Source organism: Enoplosus armatus, chromosome 11 (genome assembly GCF_043641665.1).
Source record: "Enoplosus armatus isolate fEnoArm2 chromosome 11, fEnoArm2.hap1, whole genome shotgun sequence".
Taxonomy (NCBI): Eukaryota; Metazoa; Chordata; class Actinopteri; order Centrarchiformes; family Enoplosidae; genus Enoplosus; species Enoplosus armatus.
In genome coordinates, this window is record NC_092190.1 from 14,579,393 (window position 1) to 14,598,152 (window position 18,760).

Genomic DNA, 18,760 nt, shown 5'->3' on the forward strand with positions numbered 1-18,760 from the left:
GGCCGATGTAACGGGCGGAGTTTAGGACCCTGCGGAGGCTTAATGAGAATCACGTGACAGTGCTTCAGAAGCGGGCAGGACGTCGACTGTAATGCTGCTAGTAACAGTCACGCTGGATTGAAGGCAGCGTAGCTGTGATAACAGATGTGAAATCTTAACAACACAACACAAATCAGTGATGAATTCCTTGTAGGTTCAGTCCTCGCAGGAAGGCAGCGGACATGGCTGCTGGTGTCTTACTCTTCGCTGCAGTGAACCTCCTCTGTTTGGCTGTCAGTGGAAACTTGGTAAGAAAGAAACTAAAAGTTGACTACTTTAGTAATAGAAAAGTCACCTGACAACTCACAGGGCTGTAGTTCCTGGAACGTTTTCTACCAGTTCAAATAGGAACAATTCTCCATTTTATCTTGGTTTTATAAATCCTCTTTAAACTCAAGGTTAATAGATATAAAGTCTACAATTTCATGCTTATATATTTCCCCCTGCAGACAGATGTTACCTCTGTCCAGGTAGGTGATAAATACCATACTGTGTGTAATGTAATGGCTCACTCAAGAATGACAAAATGCAAACTTCCACAGTTTTAACATACACTTTGCCTCTCATAGTTGTTACCAAGCCATCTCTTGCAGGTCTCTGGAGAAAGATCATTCTCTATAGACTACAAAAACAACTGTTTCCTCAAAGATGGGAAGACTTTTCAGTACATCTCAGGCAGCATTCACTACTCCAGAATCCCACGGTACTACTGGAAGGACCGGCTCTTAAAGATGTACATGACTGGACTCAATGCTATCCAAGTGTGAGTTCAACACATCACATTCTTCTATACTAAATATCTTGTCACCAGGCTTGTTCTGTCTTTACTGTAATGGGGCCGACTACATTTACTCTTCCTCCACACAGATATGTGCCCTGGAACTTCCATGAAGAAGTACAGGGGGTCCACAACTTCTCAGGGGACCAAGATCTGGAGCATTTTCTGGACCTGGCCAATCAGACAGGTCTTCTGGTCATTCTGCGTCCGGGACCGTACATCTGTGCAGAATGGGAAATGGTGAGAAAATGAACTTTGCTTTGCTTATGTCAAGGCACAAAGTCTAATTAGTAATTATTAACAAAAACAACATCACAGCCTAAAGACGATGAAGAAAAGGAATTGATAAACACAAAAAGGGTTACATTATTAAGAATGTATATGGTATATTAAACCAGAAATTACAATGTAAATAGATTAAAACAAAAAGTACAGATCTTCCAGCTGTTCGAGTCCATTCAAACAAACAAATAAAAGATTTACCCATAAAAAAAGTGGAGATTTACAATCAAAGTAACCAGCTAATTATTCCTCCAAAAAACGCTTATGTCTTTGTTAAAAGTTTCTCAATAGTATTTCTCTTCTTATAACCCAGACCAGGGAACTATGTTACCATCAGATTAGTGAGATTTATATTTAGTGTTTTATTTCATATACTTTAAAATACAAAATTCACTCATTTTGCATTAGGGTTTACTATTTGTGCGTCCCATTTACTGTGAAAGAGACTGCGACTGATCATATGATAACCTGGATGGGCTGTTAGTCACCTTACTAAGAAATCAGAGACAGGATCTCAAACTGCCTCCTGTTGGCTGTCTTTCAGTGATGTTGTGCATTTGATAAAATGTGCCACTCATATATCTGTTTGTTGTTGACATTTTCTTTAAAAAAAACAACATAATTTGTTCTTCCTTCCCAGGGCGGATTGCCAGCGTGGCTTCTTCAGAAACCAAACATCATACTTCGCTCAGCTGACACAGGTATAACGCGCAACTCCTGTATATGTCTTTTATAATAATATGCCATTGATTTGTTTTCTTCTGCTCCAGATTATGTCGAGGCAGTCAGCAACTGGTTTGCTGTTCTTCTCCCCAAAATGAAGCCATGGCTGTATGTTAATGGAGGCAACATCATCACTGTCCAGGTAGAGCATTAAGTGGGTAAGAATTAAGATTATTAATTAGTGTTCTAATATTGGTTTGAACTAATTGTCCTCTATAACTACAGGTGGAGAATGAATATGGAAGTTATTACACTTGTGACTTCAACTACATGCGTCACCTGCGGACTCTGTTCCGCTTCTTTCTGGGTGAAGACACCGTCCTGTTCACCACTGATGGAAACACAGACAAGGAGATGGCATGCGGGACTCTGCAGGGATTATATGCCACAGTAGACTTTGGCACAGGTTGGTACTGAATGAAAGTAACAAGATAGCATTGTCTACTTTCTGAAGTTATTTGTAGGAGAAGGTGCAATATCTATTATTTATCCCCTTTTACAGACACCAACATAACTGAAGCCTTCAGCAGGCAAAGACGGTTTGAACCTCGAGGGCCCCTGGTCAGTTACATGTTCATTCGCGGATCCTAACGTGCAGTAATGAATGACTCATCAAACCAAGCACATGATGCAAACATGTTTTTAATGATGTTACAGGTGAACTCTGAGTTCTACACTGGCTGGTTGGACCACTGGGGAGATCCGCATGCTGTGGTTGATGTTCAGAAGGTCAGCAGAGTGCTAGGAGAAATGCTAACCATGGGGGCCAACGTCAACATGTATGTCTCCCCTAACACTCATCACATCATCACAAATTTGGCTGGAATTGTTCTATATTTTCTTATTATAATCAACAAATCCTATGAAAACACCAAAATCAACTATGTGTTAGTTTGTTTTTGACTTCCCTACCCTATTTTCTTGTGTCATTTTTTAAGACAGTTGGCCACGGCAGTTTTTAGGAAACATTACTCAAACGAGTAAAAAGTGCATTTGTTTGGGACTATTTCCAGTTGCAGATTAATACACATTTGATGCTTGAGTGAGTATTTATAGGAGCATGACAGAGGAATGAGATATATCAGGCTTAGACTACACAGACAGTACTCGTGTTTTCATGGGATTTGTGGACAATAAGAAAAAATATAGAATACTGTTGCCTTTCCTTTAGGCTGCATCAATCACCAGTTTGAGATAAAACTGCTCCCAAGAGGTGAAAAGCACCTGTCTGTGTAATGAATACAAGTTTCCCCACTAAGTATTACAGTCTACCCCTCTCTCTTCTCAGGTACATGTTTGAAGGAGGCACTAACTTTGGCTACTGGAATGGTAAAGTCATAACCAGTATCTCACTTTTGGATCATCTCAGGGTGTTCACATTATTAGACGGAGATAAAAGCTCAGCTTATGGTGCATTCATCTCTTTGTAACTCCCCGAAGGTGCTGATCATGACACAAGGTTCCGCTCAGTAGTGACTAGTTATGATTACGATGCCCCGCTGACTGAGGCAGGAGACCCCACAGAGAAGCTGTTGGCCATCAGAGATGTCATTAAGCAGGTACCACTGATTGAACTGCCACCCACTAAGGTTGATGTCCTGATTACACTTGTACATATGTCTAAGATGTGATTATAACATCTTTTTCTCTACAGTTTAGAAATATTCCCTCTGGCCCCATGCCGCCAGCAACTCCCAAGTTTGCCTATGGCTTTGTGACCCTGCAAAAGGTAACATAACTTCAGGTTTTAAAGCACAGGAAGTGTCTGATAATGAGCCAGAAGTTGCTGCGATTGATGCTAATAATGGACACACCTTTTCAGGTTGGCAACATCAGCGACCTGTTGAACACCCTCTCACCTGTCGGGCCAGTGAAATCCCAGTATCCTCTGACGTTCGAAGAGATGAAACAGGTATGGTGTCAGTCTGAAGGCAACAACAGGGGGCATGGGGGGGGTGCTAGTGTTGTAGTGACTGTAAACCTCTTGAAACATGGAGAACTTCTAGACTGTTGTGTCTGCAACCTGTCATGTCTATTGTGTTCAGTACTATGGATACATGCTTTATCGGACCACGCTGCCCAGGGACCTCTCAGAGCCCACGCCACTTATCTCTCCACTGAATGGGGTTCATGACCGTGCATATGTGTCCGTCAATGGGGTAAGCCTTTACAATGAACTTTTGTTGTCCAGCTAATCAGATTTTCAGGTCAGGTGTAGGGAAAACATCACAGGTGAAGACCCAAGCATGCTTGTTTTTGAAATGTCAGATTGTGACATTTCAAATTCTTGTTTTTTTAATGTTCATGGTCAAAGAGTGTGCGTTCTGTGTGGACAGGTTTTCCAGGGCCTGTTGGAAAGAGACACTGTGCTGGTGACGAATGTCACTGGACAGCAGGGGGACACAGTGGACATCCTCGTTGAGAACATGGGCAGAGTGAACTTTGGCAGCAAGATCAATGACTATAAGGCAAGAGTACAAAGTCCAATCCCACAGAAAGTAGTTTGCATTTTTCTTTCCCGCATACAAAATCACTTTTTTAACGATTGTGTTTTACATTGTCTTTACTTCCTCATTGTTTGGCGCTCCACAAACCTCAATGCTGTATGTGTACAACTAATAACTACCAAATCAACCTTGTTCTTTCTTTTTTTTAATTTTTTGACGTCATTAAAACCCAGCAAATAGAAAAGTATTGACGTTATAATCATCCCCTTTGTCCCAAACTAGGCTTGCACATTTGAGAAAGGTCACAGAATACATAAATGACCATAAAGTTATTAAACTTAGTAAGGACATTATTCAAGTTTTATGACACATGAGGTATACACAAACAAAAATATTTCTTTCATTTGCCAAACGAATTAGTCCCAAATAAAATGTTACCCTGCACGAACAGTTAGACCTCTGTCATGGATAAATAGTTATAAAACTTCAATAATAGAAATCCACATAAGACTACTGATCTGTACAAGTACCTCTCTGATAGACATAATCTCAATCTATTTACATATTTGAAATAGTTTTGGGCTTTTAAAGGGGGCCTCAGGTCTCAAGGACACCAAACAGAATATAGAGACTGATATAGCAGAAGTACCAGGCACAATTCCTATTACCACAAACCCTGAAACTTTAAAATGATTATGAAAGATGGAGGCTATTCCCACTTATTTGATAGTTACTGTGAGTAAAACCTACTTACACTTACAACTATTAGCTGGTAAACAGTATGTGTACCGCAGGGCCTCCTGAGCAACCTGATCCTAGGTAAAGATGTACTGACTGACTGGAAGATCTACCCTTTGGACATTGATGGAGCCATCGCTCATGGATGGCCTCATTCAGACAGTCGAGAATCCTTCCCCGGCCCTCAGAAAGAACCTTCAGTTGGGCCAGTCTTCTACATGGGGACCTTACAGCCCAACGGCCTCGCTTGGGACACCTTTCTCAAGCTCAATGAATGGACAAAGGTATTTTTTTGGGGGACATTTTGGCGCCAACACGCTTAATTCCTATGTTGGTTTACCTCGTGATTCCAGGAATACAATTATTGCATTCTTTCTGATGTTTGTGTTGTCTTTTTTATATCAGGGTCAGGTTTGGATTAATGGTATGAATCTGGGACGATACTGGCCAGCCAGGGGCCCTCAACAGACTCTTTACATCCCTGGACCGCTGCTCAGCACCACCCTGCCCAACAACATCACAGTGCTGGAGCTGGAGAGGGCCCCAGCTCACCTACGGGTTCTCTTCATGGACCGGCCTCATCTCAATGCCACTGCTGAGAAGTCTTAACAACATTCAGTTGTAGGAACACTACATCCCAATATCTGTTTAACTCTGTACGGGAAATCATTAGAAAGTTAAAAGACTCTAAACAATTCACCTGACATGAGGAACAATGCTTTGTTCCGCATCATTTCTGTGGCACCATTATTCACTTCAGGTTTCAGTGTTTCATTTGTAGCCAGTTCTTGATTAACAATCCTATGTCAACTGCTTTAACCTCTGACCCAGCAACTTGAGTCAAACAGTGCTCCAATGATGATTTTGTCTTTAAGGTTGAACATTCACTGAAAAAATGATATAAAAGTATTAAAGTTTTTTATTGAATTTGTTTTTTTCACCTTTTCCATAATTGCAGTTACTGTGAATAAATGATACATTTATTACACCATTACTATAGTACAATATATGCATCCAGTTGTCGGAAATCATCTGCAATAATACAATTATATTTGAAATGTATGTTTAGAGTTGAAAAAGAAACTAGCACATTGGCACAACACTGCCATATTAGACTCTTAACAAGGCTGCACAAATTCACTTTTAGTTTTAATGAGGTAGCTTCCTTCCAACTAAAACTGTCCACATGGGTGTTAGGTCTTGCCTGGAAGAGTATTGGCTTTTCGATGTGCTTGGACACAGCGAGGGGTACAGAACGAATACTCCAGGTACTGAAATGGGATCTTCCCAAGAAGAGACTCTCCACACAACCAGCACCTCCTGGTGACAAACACAAACCCAGACAAAAGGCACACTGAATTTCAGAAGACATTTTACATTTACAGTATTTCTTAATGTAAAGTCCCAATTTACATTATGACTGAGCTCAATGAGAGGATGGCTCTTGAGGGACTTACTTCACATTAGAGAGGCCGACTCCTGTTGCAGCTACTTGCTCTGCTAACCTCCTCTCTGCTGCCAGAGCTCTCTATAACCAAAAAGGAAACGGTTAACATTTTCAAGATGTTTGAGAAAACTGAATTTAAATATCAGAGATTTAATACTCTAACTCACCTTTTCACGTTCAGTCAGAGATGCAAACCTCTTCTTTTCCTCTGCCTCCAGCTCTTGTTTCCTCTTGTCCTCCTTCTGCTCTTTTTCTCGCTGTTTTCTTAATGCCTTTTGTGCTTTTTTCTTTTCCGTCTGTTTGGATTCAATCTCTGCCGTTAGTGGCCCGGGGACCTGAGTTGCGCAAGTGTAAAAAAGTAAGTGCTCTGCTTGTATTTAATGGGATACATAAAAGGTAGACTCTACGCTCATACCTGTGCCTTTCTGTAGTCATATTTGTCAGGATTCTCACCCATGAATTTACGAAAGACATTCCTTGTGTCTTTGTCAGGAGCGACAATATATGGGGTCTGCCCTCTGTTATCCCTGTAGAGGAATATTGCAGAATGTCTGGGCATAGGTTCACTGTGCTGCAAATTATCACAATGAAATTTTACTTTTACTACACTTGATTGTATTTTTTTTTTCATACCTGCAGGCTGGGTCTGCTCCTGCATCCAGGAACAGCCTGACCACTGCCTTTTGTGCAGCTGCTGAGGCAACATGCAGCAAGGTGAACTCTGACGAGTCTATGGGCTTATTAAGGAGACTTAGAGGACTTGGGACATCAGAAGGGTTGCTCTCCGATGGTTCTCCGGTTAGCTGGAGGAGTCTGCATAGAGTGTCCACATCCCCAACCTTACAGGCTGTAAACAGGGCGTCCCTCAGGCTGTACTCCCATGACTCGTCAACTATTTCTATAGAGACACAGAAAGCTAAATAATAAGTATCTTGAACATTATTTATTACAGATGTTACAAGTTGCAAGATTAAGAAACAGGTGCAATAAAATGAACAATAGTAAGAAAGGAGCACTCACTCACCTTCCAGTTGTTTCTTACTCTGTGCTTTCCTCTTCCTTTTGTTCTTTGATTGCATCTCTTGAGGGGCGTCTCCTGCTCCTGTAGCCTCTGGCACCTCCTCTTCTTGATTGTCTGCTTCTGTGTTACTCAATTCTGTCACACATAGATATGGAATTTCATAAACTTTGCAGAACTTCTGTGCAATAAACAAGCATTCATGGGGTTTCTATAATGTAGCTATAGCCACCTATGTGATGACACAGACCAGGCCTACCATCATTTTGCACTTTGGTGTCCTCCTTTTTTCTCCTCCTCCTCCTCCTGTGCCTGGAGGGATAGATTTCAGACTCTCTGAGGTCCAAAGTTCCCATTGTCATCTCCACCATCTCTAGCTGGATCTCTCCATCCTCTTCTTTATCAGAGCTATCGTCGTTTTCTTCTGCTGATGCCAAAAATAAAGGAAGTGTGCTGTAACACCACATTTCACATTTAATAAACTTTGTGTTGAAACAACAATAAATTAATACCAAATTTAATAAGCTTAATTTTGCCATTATATTTTATCCACATGTAGCTCAATAGAGTGTAAGTCCGCAGGGTACATGTTAACCTTTTAAACGTACCTTTCTCTTGATCGGTTTTTATTTGTGGTGTAACATTTTTTTTCCAGGCCTTCTTAGATGGACTGAAGACTGCAGACATGTCTGTGTCTTTCCCTGCATCAAAATATTTTGCACACAGTATTGATTATACCCTGGCTGTACAACAATCAGCAGATAACATGTCATTAGTCCAAGGATATAATTCAGCTTACCATAAACATGGACAGTGGAAAGCACTTCATGTACCCGCTGTACCTCTCGAAAGGTCGCCCTGCGGGTGGCAAAGGGAAGTGTGTGGATCCTGGGATCTTTTTTGTCAAGCGGGGCTCCACGACCACCAAAAAAGATGGTTTTATTGTAGCTAGGGGCTCGTACAAATATTGCAGAGGCCTCCTTCAAGTGTTCAGCCCAGCTTAGCAGAAGATCCTGAATGTCCTTTACCAATAAAAGAATATGCACTATGTGTTTAACAAAAACATTTTTGCAGACCATTTTTGGAAGTCCTCTTCTGACAATATGCAATTGCTCATTTAAATTTGCCTTTTGGAATAAGCAACCCTTAAACAGACAACAAGCAGCCCCTAGGTTCTGTGGATGCAGCAGAACTCTCTAACAACAGTAAAAGATGTGCCATTCTGAAAGGAGGATGGAGACCCTAACTGAAACTTTAACAGGTACTAAAGAAAAATGTATGGAATTCAACAGAAAGCATCATCGGGTTACATGGATCATCATCATTAGCCATGTGACAGAACATCAGCCTTCAATAGTGGCTTAATTTGTTTTTCCTCCGTAATTAAAATGGACAACTTCATGGCTATCAGTATAAAGGAAAAAATTACGGTGCTGTTAAATTAACTATAATCTTGCCTTGACTAGTGCTGCCTCATTGTGTCGCCTCAGAGCAGCTCCTGCAGACTTGGGCGTGTGACTGCGGTTCTGAGAGTCTCTGAGTCCTTGAGCAGTGCCTCGCTTTGCTCGCACTGTGTATCGGTGGAAGGTCTTGTGCTGAAGGATGTCTTTTCTGTAAAATAAATACATTGTGTTGAGCAGATGCTTACACACTACTGAGCTGGCTTACATTTTACACTTACAGTTCCAGCCAGCATGTATGATCTAAGGTACTGAAAACAAAACTGTCCACTTACCCCTGGAAGACAGCACCAGCAAAGTGGCCTCCACCTGTCATGAGAATGACCCACACAGTCTTCCTGCTTATGGCCTTTAGGGAGGATTCTACATCTTGCTCGTCATTTGACTGAGATATTACAGGTGCAGAACATGAAATTAGAATTTAAAAAAAGGTCTGTAAACATACAGATGGCACAGTGTACTGTACTGTACCTGCTGAGCCTCACCTTTCCCTGCAGAATACAGCGGTGGACTGATAGATACTGTCCTTCTGAGTTCTGGAAAACCACCTTGCTGGAGACCCGGCCGGTAATTAAACTGGTTTCAACTGAACTCTCGTTATCTGTGCTGTGGACGTTGCTGCTTGTTCCCCCACCATCACCATCCGAGTCCTCTTCCTCTGAATCGGACTCTGAGCCTGAGATGCTTGACATGTCTCCTGTAAAGCAATAACTGAAAATCAATCAACTGTTTGATTGAACAAACACTTCCAACAGCCCATTGCTGCTTTCCTTTAAAATCCCTGATAAATGTGTAGGACTCTTTCTCACCAGCTCCGGTCTTCCTCTCAAACTCCTCAGCTGTGACTGGTAGCATCCCTGACATCTTTTGTCTCAAGTTGAACCGATGCCAGTCGAGCTTGTAGTGCTCCATCTGAAACAAATGACAACCCATGCTCATGTACAGTCGTCAACACATCAACAGAAACAGATCTTTCTTTTTTTTTAATAAATAGAGCAGTGTTTGAAGTTGTGTGGTCACCTGTTCCTCACGATTATTAAAAGGACATCTGCAGGCTGAGCAGACCATCTTCTCTGACACCTCTCTAACAAGGCTGGACTCCCACTGACTGTCATCCTCTTGGGATTTATCTTCCAACTCTATGTGAAAGGCAATACAAGGTTGTGTTTCAAACAGATAGAAAATGACTGGTATTGTCTTCATAACAGATACTACAGCTACAATTCATACATACCGTCCGAGGCTGTGTGAGTGTTTCCAGCCTGCATCAGGACTCGGCTCACTTCTCTCAGTCCAACCAAAGCCTCATCATTTGGGCTCAAATCAAAGATGGAGCGGTAGCCAGCACAAGTCATCATTGTCATTGTTGGGTTTTTATTACCTCATGACCTGCTAAGACATTAGAAACAGAGAAACCTACTGTACGTTTTGTTCGGAGTTATCCAAAATAATACATTTCGTTCAGGCATACACACTATAATTAACCACACTAGTCTGTTGTTAACAACTTAGTTAAGCTCTTCTTTCTGTCGGACATGACAACATTACTGTCACGAGCTAGCAATAACACACGAACCAATATTAACTCTTTTGTAAAAGCTAACGTTATCTTAGCTGGTGTAACCATTAATCGGCTCTTTGAACGACACGTGTAGTAGTGAGTAACAGTATCATTATCTTCATTAAAAGGCTGTGCTGTCTACCTTTTCTAATAGGTCTCTGAGTATATTACAATTAATTTAAGTTACAATTAACTAACTTAAAAATAGCGGAACACTTACCATAAAGGGGTGTCTGAAAAAGCTGCTAACGCTGTTACCTTGCGTTTCTTCCTGACATCTACGGAAGCCCGAGAGCGTCAAAAAAGCGTAATAGTGAAGACGTTCACATACCAAAGATTGCAAATCAGCCCATGTTTCTGACAGCAATGAATGTACATGAAGCACACGTTTAACTGATTTTACTGCCACTTTGTGTAATTATACTTATAGTAATACCCTTTTCAAGTTTATACGTGTCAATTTTTATATATATGATAATGAATGGGAGTTTTCTGATACATACACAATTAAGACTGGGAACAGCATGCCAGTGGATGTCAGCACTGTAATAGTAGTAGAGTCCAAAGATTCAAACCAGGATGTTCATAGTCTTTCATATTTAAGCCCATTTCATCTGTTGAGCCAGAGCAATGAGCCGAAATGGACTGAAAGCTGCATCGATCTGCAAAGTGGGGTGGTAATACAAATTTCCCTGCCCTTTTCCATTTCCAGGTTTGACTTTATTTAGTGGTAAATAATATGGCAAATTTGTACTGTTAGTTTGTATTATCTAACAGTGGAGTACAACTGCTCACTTTTTATTCTTAACTAACGTAATGTAGGTCTTCTTTATTTCTTACACATCCTACTGCTGAAGTCTGTATTAATGGGGGATTATATATACACTCCCTAAACCAATATCTGTCCCAAACATACTCTGTGTGTAAATGTTATTCTTTTAATATATGTCTAAAATATCTATGACAATAACTACAGAAAAAGTACAATATTTCCCTCTAAAATGTAGTGGAGTACAAATATAGTCTCATAAAAAAAAAACTGAAATACTCAAGTAAACTGCTACTACACTATGTGAATTTGTGCATGGACTGACTACTGCTACGGAAATTGTGTGTATTCACATTACTTGAGTAAATGTACTTAGTGCCTCAGGTCCCATAACAGGGCATGCCTCAAGAGCTATCCTGTTGGACGATAAAACACAAGTGCTTCTGGGAAGAGATCAAATCAAACACTTTATTAGGTGCAACAAAATTTCAACACAATTAATTATAAATATCAAATGCAATTCTAAATAAAAACAAATGTAATCTACAAAACAAGCTTTAAATTTGTGATTCACTTCCTTTGATTTTTCTTTGATTTGCTGGTTGGTACATCGATCAAAGCTTGTGCTGTTGGCAAAGAAAGATAGTAAATTACAAACTACTGTATTTCAAATTCAAGTTTGCCAGTGTGTAGACACCCCCCATACCCCCCTTACCAGCCATATTACGAGTCTTGGCCTCTGCCAGACACTGTTTCACCTCCAGAATTTCAGCAGCGAGGCTTCTTGCCTTGTTCGTGACGCGCTCACTCCTTTCCTGCAAATCGTTCCTTTGATTTCTGAAAGATAATAAACATACAGTGAAGTTTGGTTTATGCAAGGTTATTCTCTCTCTCTATGTACGTAGCACAGCACATTACCTGTCCGCAGAGGCTTGACCATTCAGTTGTTCAGAAAGGTGCCTTTCTTGTTGCAGCAGATGACCCAGTTGCTGCAACACATCAACAACTCCACTTTTCTCCATCATCAAATCCACTTTCCGCTCAGTTTCTTTGGTACTGCAAGTGAGAACAGGACTCATAGACAAATCTGAACTGAGCAAAGTCAACACTGTATGATATGATTGTATATAATGTATTGTTTGGTCAACAATTAACTTGGAACTCATCCTGACTTTTGATTTGTTGAGACTGAACATTTCGGCCTAGGCAGAGTTACTGATACTTAGGAGTATGTATACAGAATAAATAAGTTGAAATAATTATAACAGCAGAGAGAAAAAAGAAAACAAAATCTAATCCACTTTGGCTTGCAATTACAGCTTTAAAATTGACATAGCACCTGAAAGTAAGCACCGCAGTCATTAGTAAAATGTATAATGTTAAACCTTAATTCACACACGAGTGACAAGAAGCACCTATGGATAATCACTAAGTGACGTCACAGATGGAGACGAAACCCCCTAACCCTATTTTAAACCTGGGAGGCCAAATTCAACTCGACTAAACTTCACCGAAACAAACGCTAAGTACTTTGACCTTAATGACGGTACCATTGAATTGTCTCTTCCTCTGCACGCAGTCTTTTCTGCTGGACCTCCTTCAGTTTACGTGTGTTTGCTTGGATGGCATGCTGCAGCTCTTTGATTTGCTCCTGCAATTCAACGAGACGCGGATTACACGTTAAAATCCTACCGTAACTTAGTTTTCAAACTAACACTCGCTCTATTGTTGGCGAGCAGACATAGCAGTTTATTTACGTTCATGTTTTTCGTTGATAATTTGTAACTTTAGTGTTTACGTACTTCTAGTTAGCTGTAGCCACCGACATCAAACTTTGTAAACTTAGCCAACTAGCTTAGGTAACAGCTAGCGCTACACGTTAACGTCAACCTACCGTAGAATGTCCGTGTTGTACAAAGGTATGGCCTTTAAATGCGGTCATGGTATCTCGTTTTACTTAAATTATCTCAGAGGAGTTTATGATCTGGCGTATTGGTAGTAGAAGTCGTGTACGAGTGATGTTTGTGTCGCGTTATAAGCACTACTTCCGGTCACCATGTCAGAGCCCGGATAGCTCAGTCGGTAGAGCATCAGACTTTTAATCTGAGGGTCCAGGGTTCAAGTCCCTGTTCGGGCGTTAATATTTTTTCGTCTTTTAACAACATATTGAGAATGAGAATATGTTGTATGTGAGAATACACATGGGTTTGCCAGAATTACATTAGCAGCGCAACATAGCATATCAACTGTTGGTGAGCTTAGCTTCAGTAGAAAGAAAACAGCACTCCTGGTGAGACATAAGACATTTAAAGCCTAAAATTGCCTCAAACCTGTGCCAAACATTAAAGCATTTAATTTAAAGCTTGTCACTGCAGTGGGGCTGTTATTACACACAGTGTAGACCTCACATTATTCTAATGTTGGAGTTGTTGTTTATGAAAGAATCAAACTAATTTGGGCATTAAACTCACTCACAAACAAATAATAGTAACCCTGTAATTTACCTGAGATAATCATGGGTGTTATCCCAGAACAGTGATTGGGAACACCTATAAAGCTAGGTGTTTGTGCAGGTAAAATGGCAACACTGAAGACATACTGTATCTGACTGGCAAAGATGGAGCGAATTATCCTCTTGTGTGTGGTTTCCACCTGTCTCTCGTCTGTACATGCACAGGTAAATATGCATGGGATTGGAGTGGGACTGCGACTTTAAAGAAAGATTTTTAAAGTTCAACAGAATTGCAAACAATTTTGTCTGTCTTTTTTGCAGAAGTTTTTGTTCAGCCCAAAATGGGGCCCCATTGGCTATAAAGGTAAATACAATTTGGATTTGATCTAAATGTTAATACAAGTGTGACAGCTGTAAAAACGCTCACGCTAACTAAAACTCTTCTTTTTAAGAGCGTGAAGAGCATGGTGACGGGACAGCAATGGATGAAATCATTAAAACTAATGAATTCCAAGGTAAGTTGCACACAATTTACTTGAGTTGTTTTGCAATTTATACAACATACTGTAACAAATTAGCTCCTGTTGCCCCATGTAGACTTATTTATTTTTCCCTCATTTCTGTCTCAGCTTCCCGAATCATAGACGGCACTACCAGTCTCAGGGAGGGAGACATTGCTGTGTCCTCTGGAAGGCGCTCCAAAGTCTGCTTCGCTCGTAGCTGCCTCTGGTCTAAGTCAGTGGATGGACACGTCTACATTGCATATAGGCTCTCACCTGAATACTGTATGTTATTAGTTATTGTTATTTAGTTTTCTAAGTGTAAATAAATGCAATAAATTACAGTTTGATACTTTAGATTCACCAACTTTGTATTTGAGGATTTATAAATTGTCTGTTCCCTGTCCACAGCTGAAATGGAGACAAAGATGATAAAGAAAGGGATGGAAAGCGTAGAGAAAGGTACCTGCGTGCGGTTTGTTCCTCGGACTCACCAGCGAGACTACATCGACATCCAGTCAAAGTCTGGGTGAGAGCCTTTGCTTGGAAAGTTTGTTCCCATAACGTGTTTTAAAAATGTTACTCTTTCTAAAAAATGTTTTTCTGTGTAGAAATATGAGTATAATTTAAATGGATAAAACTTCAATTGCTTCCTCCTCCTTCCTCCTCTATAGTACAGCACTAAACTCACGCCTTGAAGTTGTTCTAATGATATGTCCTGTGTCTGGGTGTGTGTGTGTGTTAATCCAGGTGTTGGTCCTACCTTGGTGCACGTGGTGGAAGACAGACCGTGTCTCTCCAGAGCCCTGACTGCCTCCGGACTGGAGTGATTTCCCATGAATTCATGCATTCCCTGGGCTTTGTGCACGAGCAGTCCCGCTTTGACCGGGACAAATATGTCACCATCATGTGGCCAAACATTTGGAGGGGTAAATTCAAAGGGGCGGGAAGGGGGGTGGCATTGGTTAATGAGATCTCCACAAATGGTACATTAAAGAATTTATAATGAACTATATTTCTATAATAAAGATAGAAAATGCATAACATTGTAAATTAAAACAACAAAAATAAAATGAATGCTGACAAATATTAAGTATAAAATATATTTTCTAATTTCCAACAGATCGGTTGAGGAACTTTGAGAAATTCAAGACTGACAACTTGGACCTGCCATATGACTATGGCTCAATCATGCACTTTGGGATGTAAGTAACAATTTGATCACTCAATACATTACAGTGTGGTTGATGTATTATAATGTAACATGTAATATGTATATGTTTAGGTATGCCTACTCTCAGGATGGGGAGCCAACCATCATTCCTAAGACCGGCAACAGCAAGGACATAAAGCTGGGCCAGGCATCGACTCTCAGCCACATTGACAAGCTGAAAATCAACAAGCTTTATAAGTGTGGTGGGTGCCAAACATTCTTAACTAACATGCAGTAATTATTTCAGAGCAAGTAACCGTATCGCAAAATGGTCAAATAATACTAGACATGTCAGTTGTTGTCAAATGTCTGATTCACTTCTGTCTCTCTCGCAGGTGGCAAGGATGACTACTAAATAAACTGAATTGAGGTGAAACTGGACTGAAAGCTAATATAATAAACTGATGTTAAATCATGGAAACTATTTCAATAAAGAAGCTTTCTATCAGCATTTCTTCTGTGTGCATGCAATTGTGTTTGTTTTAATAAGACATGATGTTGATAAGGTTGAGAATGTAGTAAAGAGAAAAAGGAGTAGGAACACTAGATAGTGTCCTTATCCACCCAATATATACAGCACAAGTAATTTCATGAATCAGTAAGAGATGACTTGAATGTGAAGAAAATGCAATCCTACTTACATGCATGCGTGTATACATAATACTGCAGTGAAATAAAGATTTTGAAGAATTAAGTCATGGGTGACATGATCACATTAAACAGACATAAAGGAGAAATAGTTGTGAGTATGTTTTAATCAGAGGAAGACTGAAGAAAACGCTTCCCTCGATTAAAAAAGAGCCAGTTTGTGGTATGACGAGACCATGTTTAAAACCATGCACCCGTAATTCAGATACAGACATTTAATAGCACTAATGTTCTTGCAGTAACCATGGAGGCAAGATTTCATAAACTGCTAATACGTGGGATTCTTTCCTCAGCCATTGCCTTTCAAATTGCCCCCTTGATAAAGATAGAAAGAATATTTGGAGAAGGATAAGGTTTTGTTTTTATATATTTACCCATGTGACAAAATGATTGTTGTCAGGACAGTTATCAACTGATACTTCATCACAAAATCACTGGTTGCCAGTACAGTCAGACACAAATTGCTGGTCTGTTGGACTGGGTGGACAGTTATTCTCCTGATAGCAACTGCTGAGTTGTAGCACCTCCAGCAGCAAAACACCTTTAAGTGTCTCATTTATGAAAGTGCTGAATCTAACATGCGCTAAGTACGGGGCACAGGTGAAGGTCAGCATCAGGTCCACCTGTTACGGATCAGCAATGGACTTGAGTAAATTGCATACACTGGATGATGAGGGGTCTTAATCATGCTTCATCATAGAACATGTGCCCAATCAGTACAGAGCACTGGAGGAGAAGTGGGTATATAGGAGTTCATTTAGCTCTTGCAAGACTGCGGACTGAAACTGGTATACCAGTCTGAAAAACACAGCAATGCATTCTACCATGATCCTTCTGGGTATCTTGTTTGGCCTGCTGACCCAGGCGTACACTCTACCTGTTAAGGTCAGTACCAAGAGAAAATATTTTAGAGCAAATGTCCCTTTTGGTCTTGTCATGCTTTGCAAAATGTATTATAATGCACCTTTTGTATTAAAGAATTCTACGGGAGTACATGAGGGAAAAGTGAGGTTGAAAAGAAAATATTCAGGTGGGCTCATGGAAAAGGTTTCTTTTACATGCACTTCATCATGCATGCAGACAACACTTTGATGATTAAAATTCAGATTATGGAAAATAGAGGAAGACTATTAAATCTGTCTTTGTTTTTGTGTTCAGATGAAATTACAGAGCGTGATGAAATGAATGCAATGGACCAAATCCTGGAAGTCAATCGCAGTAAGTAAGCTGTAAATTATATAAAATTGTACTGATTTAAGTTAAATTCAGTATAGTAGTTTAGTATATTTTTTCTCATCAGGGTTGCGAGCCCCCCGAGGACTGTCATTCAGAGAGGGAGATATTGCCACCTCATATGTACGGAGCGCCATAACGTGCCCTGGCAATGCCTGTCTGTGGCCTAAATCAGTTGACGGATTTGTTTATGTCCCCTTCATGCTCTCTCCGCTTTATGGTATGAATCCACAAATTTAAAGAGGTGTTGCAAAGGCATTGGTAGTTCAAATCTTTCTGTGTAATTTGAATTTAAATTTTTTTCATGGTAGACGACATGGAGAGAATCACCATAGAAACTGGGATGCAAGACATTTCCTCTGGAACGTGTATCAAATTTGTTCCACGCACTCATGAAAGCAGTTTCCTTGATATTCAGCCTAGATATGGGTGAGTATGAGCTTTTACATGCAAAACCTGTCTTGAAATTCATAGTGATATGATTCTTGAGATTTACATTGGGATGATAACACGTCATTTCTGTTCTGTACCCCAAGCTGCTGGTCGTTTCTGGGGCAGACAGGAGGAAGCCAGACCCTGTCACTGCAGACTCCTGGGTGCATGTGGTCGGGAGTCGCTGCCCACGAGTTCATGCACGCCCTCGGCTTTGTACACGAGCAGTCTCGCTCGGACCGAGACCACTATGTCTCAATTGTATGGAAAAACATCATGCCAGGTTAGGATCACCTCCCAACATTATGTTACTGCATTCAGAAAGCCTTTTCTTCACCTACTTAATTCTTTTCTCACCAAATAAGTTTCATTACCTTTATCTTTTATGTTTTGACAGACCAAATTCATAACTTCAGGAAACAGGTGACGAACAATCTCAATAGTCCATATGACTACAACTCTGTCATGCACTATGGAAGGTGAGCCGCTCTTTGAGGAAACATAATTGTAGGTTTTGAATGTTTTGCCAGGGCATCACCATACCATATACTTTATTTATCTTTCATCCAGATATGCCTTCTCTGAAGATGGTGGACCAACAATAATCCCCAGACCAGATCCTTACATTCCCATTGGGCAGCGAGACGGACCAAGTGCTCTAGATCTTCACAAAATAAATGTCCTGTATAACTGTGGTAGGTGAACTTAAACATATACTGACTGAAAAAAAAAAATCTTTCTTACATTCAAAATGATTAAGTCAATGCTCTCTCTGCTCCCTAACAGGCGTCAACGAGTAACTGGATCCAGAGTGTTACATTCTGTAATTCTGTCATGTTCTGTTCAAATCTGCTCTCAGGTCATGTCAGATGTGGAAAATGGGTCATTATGACTTCTGGCCTTGAGTAGATTATATGGGCAACATTACCTAATAGCAATTTCATTTTTCTATATTAATATTTTGAATTATCATCACAAATTCTAGTCTGTAGTTTTAGATTGTGTTCAGACAGTTCTTAG

General features: G+C 40.3%; 5 protein-coding genes and 1 non-coding gene across 6 annotated transcripts; 4 read left to right on the forward strand and 2 right to left on the reverse strand.

Annotated features, from left to right (window-relative positions):
* The first annotated feature begins 221 nt into the window (after positions 1-221).
* glb1l (galactosidase, beta 1-like) lies at positions 222-5,934 on the forward strand. The gene is made up of 16 exons (XM_070914160.1): positions 222-287; positions 633-802; positions 907-1,057; positions 1,740-1,800; positions 1,870-1,964; positions 2,048-2,228; positions 2,325-2,383; positions 2,480-2,601; positions 3,111-3,151; positions 3,263-3,381; positions 3,477-3,551; positions 3,645-3,734; positions 3,868-3,981; positions 4,159-4,290; positions 5,064-5,291; positions 5,413-5,934. Exons 1-16 carry the CDS (start codon positions 222-224, stop codon positions 5,614-5,616), a joined length of 1,908 nt encoding a protein of 635 aa, XP_070770261.1. The 3' UTR covers positions 5,617-5,934.
* A 20-nt stretch (positions 5,935-5,954) lies between these two features.
* Positions 5,955-10,296, reverse strand: ankzf1 (ankyrin repeat and zinc finger peptidyl tRNA hydrolase 1). The gene is made up of 15 exons (XM_070914159.1): positions 10,167-10,296; positions 9,953-10,071; positions 9,742-9,844; positions 9,418-9,629; positions 9,208-9,317; positions 8,930-9,083; positions 8,272-8,494; positions 8,081-8,173; positions 7,732-7,896; positions 7,479-7,610; positions 7,088-7,352; positions 6,870-6,981; positions 6,622-6,789; positions 6,465-6,535; positions 5,955-6,327 (listed from the first exon to the last, which is right to left on the reverse strand). Exons 1-15 carry the CDS (start codon positions 10,294-10,296, stop codon positions 6,201-6,203), a joined length of 2,184 nt encoding a protein of 727 aa, XP_070770260.1. The 3' UTR covers positions 5,955-6,200.
* Positions 10,297-11,832: 1,536 nt separating this feature from the next.
* Positions 11,833-13,267, reverse strand: LOC139292660 (uncharacterized). Its single transcript, XM_070915022.1, has 5 exons — positions 13,157-13,267; positions 12,813-12,913; positions 12,181-12,318; positions 11,978-12,099; positions 11,833-11,888 (listed from the first exon to the last, which is right to left on the reverse strand). Exons 1-5 carry the CDS (start codon positions 13,202-13,204, stop codon positions 11,833-11,835), a joined length of 465 nt encoding a protein of 154 aa, XP_070771123.1. The 5' UTR covers positions 13,205-13,267.
* Positions 13,268-13,326: 59 nt separating this feature from the next.
* On the forward strand, positions 13,327-13,399 carry trnak-uuu (transfer RNA lysine (anticodon UUU)). The gene has a single exon. It is a non-coding gene; the product is annotated as a tRNA-Lys (tRNA).
* A 480-nt stretch (positions 13,400-13,879) lies between these two features.
* hce2l2 (high choriolytic enzyme 2-like 2) lies at positions 13,880-15,863 on the forward strand. Its single transcript, XM_070914066.1, has 9 exons — positions 13,880-13,939; positions 14,036-14,078; positions 14,167-14,229; positions 14,344-14,499; positions 14,626-14,743; positions 14,965-15,143; positions 15,338-15,419; positions 15,500-15,630; positions 15,763-15,863. Exons 1-9 carry the CDS (start codon positions 13,880-13,882, stop codon positions 15,780-15,782), a joined length of 852 nt encoding a protein of 283 aa, XP_070770167.1. The 3' UTR covers positions 15,783-15,863.
* Positions 15,864-16,888: 1,025 nt separating this feature from the next.
* On the forward strand, positions 16,889-18,540 carry hce2l1 (high choriolytic enzyme 2-like 1). The gene is made up of 9 exons (XM_070915023.1): positions 16,889-16,960; positions 17,054-17,105; positions 17,234-17,293; positions 17,376-17,528; positions 17,620-17,737; positions 17,845-18,023; positions 18,138-18,219; positions 18,311-18,435; positions 18,527-18,540. The coding sequence occupies exons 1-9, from the start codon at positions 16,889-16,891 to the stop codon at positions 18,538-18,540; spliced, it is 855 nt and encodes a 284-aa protein (XP_070771124.1).
* Positions 18,541-18,760: the final 220 nt, after the last annotated feature.